The sequence below is a fragment of the Lolium perenne genome, chromosome 3, assembly GCF_019359855.2.
Source record: "Lolium perenne isolate Kyuss_39 chromosome 3, Kyuss_2.0, whole genome shotgun sequence".
NCBI lineage: Eukaryota > Viridiplantae > Streptophyta > Magnoliopsida > Poales > Poaceae > Lolium > Lolium perenne.
The window spans coordinates 199,211,542-199,222,765 of NC_067246.2; the positions used below are offsets into that span (position 1 = coordinate 199,211,542).

General features: G+C 47.2%; 1 protein-coding gene across 1 annotated transcript; it reads left to right on the forward strand.

Moving 5' to 3' along the window:
• Window positions 1–3,106: 3,106 nt before the first annotated feature.
• Window positions 3,107–8,307, forward strand: LOC127343046 (probable receptor-like protein kinase At2g42960). Its single transcript, XM_051369123.2, has 9 exons — window positions 3,107–3,392; window positions 3,501–3,548; window positions 3,860–4,624; window positions 4,705–4,809; window positions 5,646–5,768; window positions 5,841–6,011; window positions 6,115–6,244; window positions 7,570–7,779; window positions 7,855–8,307. The coding sequence occupies exons 3-9, from the start codon at window positions 3,963–3,965 to the stop codon at window positions 7,984–7,986; spliced, it is 1,533 nt and encodes a 510-aa protein (XP_051225083.1). The 5' UTR covers window positions 3,107–3,392; window positions 3,501–3,548; window positions 3,860–3,962; the 3' UTR covers window positions 7,987–8,307.
• Window positions 8,308–11,224: the final 2,917 nt, after the last annotated feature.

Below are 11,224 nucleotides of genomic sequence, written 5' to 3' on the forward strand. Positions count from 1 at the left end.
CTATTTAAAAGTCTCAGTTCTAACTTGACTTGCAACTTGAAAGACTGTTGTAATTCAACTTGTAACTAAAAATAACTTAGCTACAAACCCACTTGAAACTGAAAAATTTCAATTGCAGACCAAATTGCAATTGAGACAAAAAAAATAATCCCAATTGCATCCAAACCTGCAAGTCATAGAACACACGAATCACAATGCAAATCTAATGGTCTAGGATCCGACTGTATGATAACTACCAAAACTACTTTTAAAAGGAGTTTGAAACCCCCGACCTCTACATAAAAATGATGTACCCGGTCTTCTTTATTATAATGTTCAAGAGAACCTAACAAAAACGAATATATTTATCAACCCAAAGCCACAATCCTCAACACCTAATGCAACACCTACAAGCTCTTCATAAACAAGTGGCCATGATCAGGACCTCACACCTACACACATCATTTTAATTTGGAGGCCTTGCCAAGCCACCCAATGGCGAGCTGGAAGCATAATCGGTCCAGCAGACTGGGTGCGCACGGCATGCCCACTCTCCAGAAGTAATCGCCGCCGTCTTTCACCAGCCATCTTCAAGACAGGGATCAACGTGTTGACCTTCCTAGGCTTGTGATAGACATCGCCACAACTCTAGATAGCCCACTTCCTTGCACACGTCACTAGGCGATGTCATGATTTGACCCGGGAGAACGAGATTATGCTTCCCCGACTCCCCACGTCGCCTAGCTAGACACGTCATCTATGATGTAGATGCCACGCCACACCACCTCTTGATCCTCTAGCCAACAACTTCTCCAAATTGACTTCCAAGGAGGAAGAACGTCACTAGGCGATGTCATCATTTGACCCGGGAGAACGAGATATAGGTTTTCCCCTAGGAGCATCCAGAGCAAGGAGACGAGATGCATCAGATGCAACTAAGATACGAGCTCCTAGATGATGCCCCCATAGAGGGGAGTGACGCTCAGTGCGCCACCATCGATTGCCCGAAGGATATGGGGTTTCCCCAGAGACTCGTGACTTCGATGCAAACTGTCACCACCGCTATAGGAGAAGCCCAAAGTCAACAAATGCATCTAGCACCACACAGCGACAGTGCCGACGATATAGCCGAGGGATACGAGACACTACCACAAGGTAGTCGTGTCACAACCGCTGATTCAGGGTCGTCGTTGAAAGGATCGTACGCCGCACCTAGAGGGGGTGAATAGGTGCAACCAAGTTTTTAATTCCTTTTCAATTTACACTTGGTAGAAAAGGCAAATTCTCTAGATATGCAACTAAGTGCATTTACCTTACAAGCTACACAACTAAGCAAGCTACCACTAAGCAAGATGTAATAAACACAATAAAAGATAGAGGTAACCGAGAGTGGAGCACACGGAGATACAAGGGATGATTCCCATAGTTCTTTCTTTTGAGGGGAAGTACGTCTTCGTTGGAGGGGTGTAGTTGCCACGAAGGCCTAACCGATGCCATGAAGGCCTAACCAATGCCACGAAGGCCTCATCCTATTCTCAAGTGAGCACCGCCACAAAGGCCTAGCTCACTTGTCCAGTAAGGGATTTCCTCGAGATGGAAACCAGGTCTTTAGAAGGTTCTTGGGGCATGCATCCACGACCAAATTGGAGGCTCCCAAGGCTGTTACAACAGAATAACAAGTTATCAATGGAGTAAACAACAACTAGGGTTTCAAAATGAAACTCTAGCCAAAGGGCCCTCAAGTGAATGAGGGGGAAAATCAAACCGCTTTCGTGAGGATGTAGATCTTGGTCTTCTCCTTCAATTCTCCAAAGATCAAGAGCATTTAGTGGTTGAGGGAGGAGATCTAGTGAATTCTATGGCTCAACTTTAGGGTTTCTTCTTGAGCAAATTGAGCATCTCTGGGTTGAAAAGGGGAGGGATATATACGCCTCCAGAAATAAATCCGTTGGGAAAACCAGGGGCGGATTATCCAGCCCAAGTAGGGAGGTGGATAATCCGACTTATTAAAAAAATCCGGCCCAAAACAAAATATCGGCCAAATATCCTGGGTGTATACTGGGCTCGCCCATTTCGTCATGCTAAAGTCCTTAGCCATTTTTCGAAGGCTGGGTTATTGCAAATAATCCGGCCCTCCAAATAACAGGATAATCTGGTGTGGAGTTGAAATCCCCACCCTTTTCATCAGGAACATATAATTCCAGAATTTTTCAGGTTCCATGCTGACAAGAAAAACTTATACACCCATCATGCACCACTTAAGATATCATTATATCATCACTAATGTTGTTATCTAACACACAAAAACATAACGTAGGAAAAATATTCTTTCAGTCTCCCCGAGATCGGCCACTATAAAACAATCGAGAGTCCCCACCTCCCTTGGGAGCTAGGTCTGCCCCCATTGCTGATGGGTCCATCGACAACGACGACATGTGTGCCAGAGAGAGATGCCTAGCGGCGCTGATGTGATCACCTCCCGAGTTGCCTCGCGTGCGGCTCGAGAGGTACCGTTTTGGAGGAGAATGGCCAATGGGATGGAACTAACACTAGCTTTGATCTTTGATCTGTGTTGCAGGATCTCTGGCTATAGGTATTCATCGGTTTTCCATTGTAGTTGAGTCCTCACAGCCCTGCGTGTTCTTTCCTATGCTTCTTCTGCCTGAGAGGTGCCACTCCTTATACACATGATGGTGGTTGTTCCTCGTCGTGTCTCCAGGCTATTTTGGAGGAGCCGCTCCAAGTGGTTTGTTCCCGGCAACACCCATTGTTGGCTCGGCCGTGGAGGTCATCTCATTGCTGCGGTGAAGAAGGACCGGGTTGTGTTTTAATTTTATTTTCAGGTCCTTTCTGTATAAGTGCACGTCTTATGTGAACTCCAACACCGAGGCTAAATAAAGGCCGCCGCAGAGGATCCGGGGAGAATTTGATGAGCAGCGACAGCTGTGTCCCGGCATGCACCAAGAATTTTGCAGACCCGGCGGGAATAGTTTTCCGCAAAACAACACAGAACTTGGCGAGAGCTCGGCGTGGGCCGGCGGGGAAGCAAAAGATAGTGGACAAGGCTGTCGCAGAGCCAGCCTGAATCCACGAACCCTGTTTCTTTGTCATGCCAATACATGCAGTTATTATATTCTGTCAGTTGACCTTATCCTGCAGACCACCACGCTGCCTGCTGATCTCACCCATCTTCTTCCATCTCCTCTCGCTCTCACCATTTCACCACTCTACTACTACTACCACGTCGTTTCTTTAATTGCCTCCCTCACCCGTTTCTTCCCTCACTTCTTCTTCCCGATCCAGCCTTCAATGCCACAACCTGCATCATCCTCCACCTCCCCTCTTCTACTCACATCACATTTCTCTCTCCCTGGGGTTCCCCATCTCCATTGGTGCTGCAGGTTGGATTCCAGGTTGGCTTTTTCTTTGCTTGCATTTTCACATCTCAGGTTTCTAGCTTCATCAGCTGTACGTTACGGGTCTTAATTTCGCCCCGTTCTTGGTTCTTTCCTTTCTTTCAGCTTCTTTGCTTGAGGGATGAGCGGATGGAGGCTCTGTTGCAGAAACAGGTGAGCCTTAATTTCCTTCTCAAGTGGCGGCACTGCCATGCTAGGATCAAACATCTTCTTTCCAGCCCACTTGGCTGTCGATTTCGATGCATCTTACTTACATACATGGAAAGAAAAAAACTTGTGCCTTTCTCTTGGGAGCAATTATTGGGGGTACGGAGCAGAAATCATGCGTAGTAGTTCAGAGCCGGATTTTTCTTGTTCTTCTTCTTGCTAGGAAAGACCAGTTTGTTTATACACAAGATGTGTTGATTGCTTCAATGCATCAGCAACCGAGAATGGTATCTAACTGCGTCACTGTCCTTCTCCAGGGAGAAGAATTCATCGACGCTTGCTGCTGATGCGTAGCAGGGGATCTACTTCCACTCGGCGCCACTGAATCATACTCCGAAAGTTCTGCACACAGCAGCCGCCATGAGTGATCTGAGTGCGGAGATGCTGAGGAAGGTTCTTGGCCTGACACTCTGGGTCTGGATCGCAATCGGCGTGGTCGCTCTCCTGGTGGCCATCCTGCTCATGATATGTATCTGGGCGGCGTCCCGTCGCAGGACCAAGAGGACCATGGACACCCTGAGCCAGACGCAGATCCCCATCTACTCCAAGGAGATCCCCGTCGACAGGGTGGGCGGCGGCGGGCGCAGCCTCGCGCAGACGATGCACGAGCGCGACCACCCGAGCTTCCCGCCGCAGGACAGCAAGCACGCGAGCCGGGAGCCCGGGAAGACGCCGGGGCACGTGGCGCTGAGCAAGTCCTCGGATCATGACAACGTGAGCCAGGGGAGCTCGGTCTGCAATGTGGACCGTGTCGGCAGCGTGCATTCCGGCGAGGATGGCAGCTCGGGGCATGCCAGGAAACCGTATTCTCCCGCGGCGTTCGTGTCGGCGTCGCCCCTGGTCGGCCTGCCCGAGTTCTCTCATCTTGGATGGGGACACTGGTTTACTCTCCGTGACCTTGAGTTTGCAACCAACCGTTTCTCAAAGGAGAATGTGCTTGGAGAGGGTGGCTACGGGGTGGTTTATCGTGGCCGTCTAGTCAATGGAACTGAAGTTGCCATCAAGAAGATCTTCAACAATATGTATGCTCACTTTCAGCGTTTAGCTACTGCTCTCATCTTTATGCTTGTTTGCCTCATTTGCGTCATCGTTGGGTTTACAGGGGGCAAGCTGAGAAGGAATTCAGAGTGGAGGTTGAGGCTATTGGCCATGTACGCCATAAGAATCTGGTTCGTCTGTTGGGATACTGTGTTGAAGGAGTTAATAGGTATGTGAGGTGCCAGGCATCAGTCACCTCACCTCTCTCTCTTTTATTTTCCCCTTTCAGCAGCCTACATGCTTCGGTGCAACTGATAGCAAATTGGTCTTTCCTAAGTAAATGCATCTTCTGTTTTATATCTGTATGCTTTACACTGGGCAAATCTGAATGCTGCTGTGCTGTTCAGTTTGTGTATGCTCTGGACTATCGAACCTTCATAAAACAATCAGATAATTGCGACTTCAACTCTTTTTTGTTTTAGTTTGATAGTTCACTATATTGCATAAAGAATATCAATATACTATGTCCCATTGTAATTTTGTGGTTTTTTTTTACGTCTTCTGTTTCCAGAAACTAGCAACCAAACAATGCACGCCCTATCATACATTTGTACCTCTAGAGTCTGCGAAGCATGTAGTTATCAAAGGATGATGATATGGATCCTGCCGGCTGAATTTTGCGAATGCACTGCAATTTATAGAATGGGAAGTAGAGATGGGATCAAGTGGGTTCAGTGTGAATTTTATCTGCATAGAGAAATTGTCTGCTACATCCGACATGCAATGTGTAGAAGACTGCGTATAGATCATTTGATGTCTATTATGATCTTAGGAAAACCTAGTGAACTATCATATGGCAAAAGAGCACCAAGAGTTTTTATGTTCGTTTGGTATGCATTGCTAGGGACTATAGTTGTGTCACACTCCCTTACACTTCCCAAATTTAGTGAGAGTTATTTGTCCTTATCTGTAGCTGTGATCATTGTTAACCTAGGCCAAAATCGGCACCGCTTGCGTCTTTATAATCCACCGTGGACATGATATAACAGTGTTTTCTTTTAACAGGATGCTAGTTTATGAGTTCGTAAACAATGGTAACTTAGAGCAGTGGCTACATGGAGCTATGCGTCAGCATGGTGTTTTTACCTGGGAAAATCGCATGAAGGTCGTCATAGGCACTGCAAAAGCGTAAGTTTCATCATTTTCTCTGTCCACTAGATACAAAAATCTATTCTGTTGTCTAAACTTTTTTGATTGCAGACTTGCTTACCTGCATGAAGCTATAGAACCAAAAGTTGTTCATCGGGATATAAAATCTAGCAACATCTTGATTGACAATGAATTCAATGGCAAGGTCTCTGACTTTGGATTGGCCAAGATGTTGGGGTCAGATAAAAGCCACATTACGACTAGAGTGATGGGGACATTTGGGTACTGTCTTCGCCCATATTTATCCTTTATGTGTGGTCTTTGGCACAATTACTTCACCATGCTTAAAGGAGATTTTTTCTGATCCTTTCTTTTATTGTTTTAGATACGTTGCCCCTGAGTACGCTAATACTGGGATGTTAAATGAAAAGAGCGATGTTTATAGTTTTGGTGTTCTCTTGCTGGAAACTGTGACGGGAAGAGACCCTGTTGATTACAGCCGCTCTGCCAATGAGGTAAATGACTGGAGTTTTTTTTACGTGAATGACTTGGACTTTTTTTCATTTTGATTTCATGTTTTCATTTTGTAACTTTCTGGATCTTGCACATTATGTTGGAGAACCTCCCGATCACCCATGTAAATTATTGTGTAAGGCTCTTAAACCACCGACCTTGAGAACTGAGTTCTAGCTCAGTGGCAAGGCAAGCGAGTGCGCAGCCAGCCCACCCGGGTTCGAATCCCCATCTCGCGGTAATTTCGCAGGGAGGGGCGGACTTTAAACCGGGTTATCATCCTAGCGTCCATCCGCTGGGAGTCTCATCCTACCTAACAACGTATAGCCAAGGGAGGGATCATTCCCCCGTTGGTCAACGTTTTTTAAACCACCGACCTTTAAAACCGAGTGATTACATCCTAAACTTCGAATAGCCTGGATTCTTGGAAGGTTTTGCCACCTTGGTTTATTATGCGGTGACAGCTCAGTAAATAAAATATACAATAAGATACATTGAATTTATCTCTCCTCTCTCTGCTATTATCCGGAAGTACAGCACCATGGAGGATAGAAAAGCATCGTTCGTGGTAGATATAAATGGAGCACCCATCTGATGCCTCGATTAGCATAGAGGTGGAGCTCTTGCCAGTTCGTCCTTTGTAAGAAATCAATTGTGAGGCAGCTGCTGCATGAGATTGCTCGAGCAGAGACACCACCGAGTTTCTGCCGCTTGCCAACTTTGCAGTGTGTGGCAGGTACACAAAAGCAATGCTTAGCGCCAGAAGATATATGATGGTGGCAGTTTGAGAGGTTGCCAGGACATCAGGCCATGGCTGACCTAGGAGGCTACGATCAGCCATATGATTCATGTATGATGGGGAGGAAAGCAGATAGCAGTTTGTGGTTTTGACAAATTTTGGTATATCCCTTAATAAACTTATGTATCTTTCTGAAACCTCTCCACGACATCAGCAGTGGTGGAGAAATGCCTCTGATTCCAGCGTCCAGAGTTAAAGGACATGTTACTTAAGTATTACCTGGCAGAATTCTGGGTTAGAACTTTAGGGGTTAGGGCTTCGGTAGCGTGAGTATGGACCTCTTCATTCTATCCTTCCTTCATTCCTTTATTTTTTTTTCTCATCTTACCAGTGTTGTTTAAGTCTACAGTACCAATGTTTGATTGCACTGGCAACTACTTTATAGACATAGTCTAGTAATGTGTCCATGGGAACATTTAGCAGTTTAACTTTCTTTATCATTATGCCTGTGTGATTCACATACTCAAGTAAGTTTTATTTAAAATGAGTATATACTTGTATTGAGATGATAATGAATCCTCTCATTAGGTCAATCTTGTTGAGTGGCTCAAAATGATGATAGCCAACCGGAGAGCAGAAGAAGTGGTTGATCCAATCCTAGAGATTAGACCAACTATCAGGGCTCTTAAGCGAGCTCTGTTAATCGCACTAAGGTGTGTTGATCCTGACTCCGAGAAGAGACCTAAGATGGGCCAGGTTGCAAGGATGCTTGAGTCTGAAGAAGTTCCATACCGGGAGGTAAATGGCTGAAAGCCTAGCATTGTGTAGACACTATAAGCACAAAAAATCACTGACATTTCTTCATTCTTAAAGGACCGGAGAAACAGGAGAAGTCGCACGGGAAGCATGGACATTGAGTCTATCACAGAAGGATCAAATTCTGCTGAATTTGCAAACAAGGTAGAAAGAACTGGCAGTTCAACATCAGACCGGTCTCAGTCGTGAGTCCTGCCGCTTATGAATGTATCTCATGTCATGGGCACTCATGGCATTGTTCAGTCAGAGCAACTTTGTTCATCACCAAGGCAATTGCTGCCCTGGATTTCAGTAGGAAATATTAGTAGGTTAAGGTAGGCACGTCAGAATTTTACTAGCTAAAATTTTAGGCCGAGCTATTAGGTCAAGCAGAATCTTGGAGGATTAACTTCCTGTTATTTCTTGTTCAATTCTTTTGTGTGCTGTATAGGTTTGTGTGGGTGCCTGAGAAGATCATGCTTGTGTACCATGCTGTTCCTTCACTTCGTGACAGTGGACCATTCTTTATTTTTTCTTGTTGGTTCTTGCATTGCTACGCTGTGAGCTTTTGATTGTTTCTGTTAAAAGTTGTCATCGTTGATGTGACATAAAAAGCCAGAACCTAACATGGTTTGACTCACTTCTACCTACAGTAAAGAACTTTCTGCAAACGCAAATTGCCTTCGAACTGAAGGGATAAAAGAGGGACTTGAGGTATAAAAGCAATTTGAGGATAACAATACCGAGGCCCTGTCAGTGTTAATTTTCTAATCGTCAAACTTCCGGTTCTAATTTTCCCACTGAACTTCGGCTTTGGATTCGAGTTCTCTACTTCCAAAGTTATGCCTTGAACGGGTTGAAACTTCAATATGAAATCAAACTTTAAAAAGTTTGTCAGGTTTCAACTACGAGTAAAAAAAGGTCATAAAAGAAGCATACCTGGAAGCTAGGGTTCTTAGGGCATCTCTAACCGAGCGACCCAAACGGACGCGCTGGGCCGTTTGGGTGGCCGAGCGGACGCGGGGCCGTTTGGGTCGCGCGGTGCGCCCAACGCTGCAGAAATGGGTCGTGGCCCCGTATGGTATGTTTTTGCTTGTAAATTCACTATAAACGTCAAATAAATTATAAAAAATATAGAAAATAGTTCAAATGCTCAAAATTTATTACACAATACATTGTCCACGTAATCAATGATAAAGTATTATTCAAATAAAATGTAAAAACGTTACAAATGCTTTAGGCTTCGGGATTTCCTTCATCATTGTTGTTTGCAGCATTGTTGCCTACATGCTGCCACACGTGCTCGATCAAATCATCCTGCAGCTAGTTGTGTACAACTAGATCTCGAATTTCATGGTGTACATGAAGAATGTCCTGGAATGATGCCGGACCACCTTGAGGAGTAACCAACTCTCCCTGACCCTCCCAGTCATTATCAAAGAGTGAATCGTCCCGCTCTATCTCAACAATCATGTTATGCATGATTACACAAGCGGTCATCACCTTCCACAGAGTTTGCACATCCCAGGCTCTGGCAGGGTGTCTGACGATAGCCCAACGAGCTTGGAGGATGCCAAACGCCCGCTCAACATCTTTCCGGGCTGCCTCTTGCTCTTTGGCAAACCATGCCTCCTGCTCTGAGTTGGGTTTTCGGATTGTCTTCACGAGTGTAGCCCAAGGTGGATAGATACCATCAGCAAGGTAGTACCCCTTGGTGTAGTGGTGGCCATTGATCTCAAAATCCACATCAGGGGACTGACCGTACGCTAGCCTATCAAACACCGAAGAGCGCTGCAGCACATTGATGTCATTGTGCGAGCTAGCCATTCCAAAGAATGAGTGCCAAATCCATGTATCCTGTGAAGCAACAACTTCAAGAATGACTGTGCACCCCTCAGAATGACCGCTGTATGCCCCTGCCAACCAAAGGGGCAGTTCTTCCACACCCAATGCATGCAGTCTATGCTACCAAGCATCCCAGGAAACCCCTGGAAGCGTTGATTCACAACAGACGAGCTGTGTCCTCTGCATTTGGTTGCCGGAGGTACTGTTCTCCGAACGAACTGATCACTGCTCTGCAGAACCTGTACATCGCTTCCAAGCCGGTAGACTCACTCATGCGCGTGTACTCATCTACAAAATCACCGGCAACGCCATATGCGAGCATCCTAATCGCTGCCGTGCATTTCTGGTACGAAGAGAGACCTACCTTGCCAATTGCATCCACTTTCGCACATAAGTGGTCGTCGTAGAGCTTGACGCCATCCATTATCCGGCGGAACAACGGTCTGGAAATCCGAAAACGACGGCGAAACATGGCCGGCGTGAACAATGCCTTGGGTTGGAATTAGTCGGTGAAGAGCTGGTCGTGGCCGCGTTCTCTTTTGCGGTCCAAGGCGGCCGCGCGCCCCGGCAAGGACCCCCGGTGCACGGGGATCTGCGAGACAATGTGCTCGTGGATGATCAGCGCAGCCTCTTTGAAAAATTCGTCGTCGGACTCTTCGTCTGACGACGTGTCGATGAAGTTCTTGAAGAAGTAGTCGTCGTCGCTGTCCACCATGATCTACATATGAAAAGGGACAAATTTTAGTACGCCCATTTCATCGAACACCTCGCAGGAGGAGGCCATCCAATGCGTCCGTAGGGACCTGCAGGCCATGGCCGTCTCGGCCGACTTGCGGTCTGGAAACACGGTGCACGAGAGCTCACCTCCGGTGGCAACGGCGAACCTGCGAACGGCGGGAGGTCTCGCGACGGTGAGAGGACAACAGCGACGGCGACGGCGTCCTCCGACTCTGCTACGATGCGGCGAAAGCAGCGCGGGGCCGCGACCTATGCTTCCGCTCCGCTTGCCGGCGTCTCGACGACGGTGGCCGGCATCGACGCCACTCCCAAATCGCCGGTCCTTGGCTAGCGGCGGAGCGGCGGGAGATGTGTGCGAGGGGTTTGTGTTTTTGGAGACAGACAGGCGGGCCAGGGGCAGACAAGGGGAGGACGCGAGCGACCAGCCTTCGGCGTCCGCGGCCACGCAAACTCGTCCCAGATTTGGGCCGGGTTTGGGTCATCCGGACGCCGCGGCCATCCGTTTTAGGGATGGGTCCGTGCGCTGAGCCGCGTTTTTATCCGGTTGGACCCATCCGAACACGCGGGCGCGGGATGGGTCGCCCCGTTGGAGATGCCCTTATGAACCTGTACTGACAACCGGGCGGAGGACGCAGAAATGGTACAGGTAGGTACGGGAGAAGGGACAAGTGGAGCGAGCAAGGGAGCCGTGGAATGACACATCATTGTTCTCGTTTAGGTGCTATTAGCATTCGACCAATCTTTCTCAATTGCTTCTAGAGAGCGAGAGGGATGAACTGGTTCCGAATTCCGTGGACATTGTTAGAGCATCTTTAACAGAGCTCGAAAAAATGCGAACTGAAAAAGTGGTTTTCAGTCTTCCGAA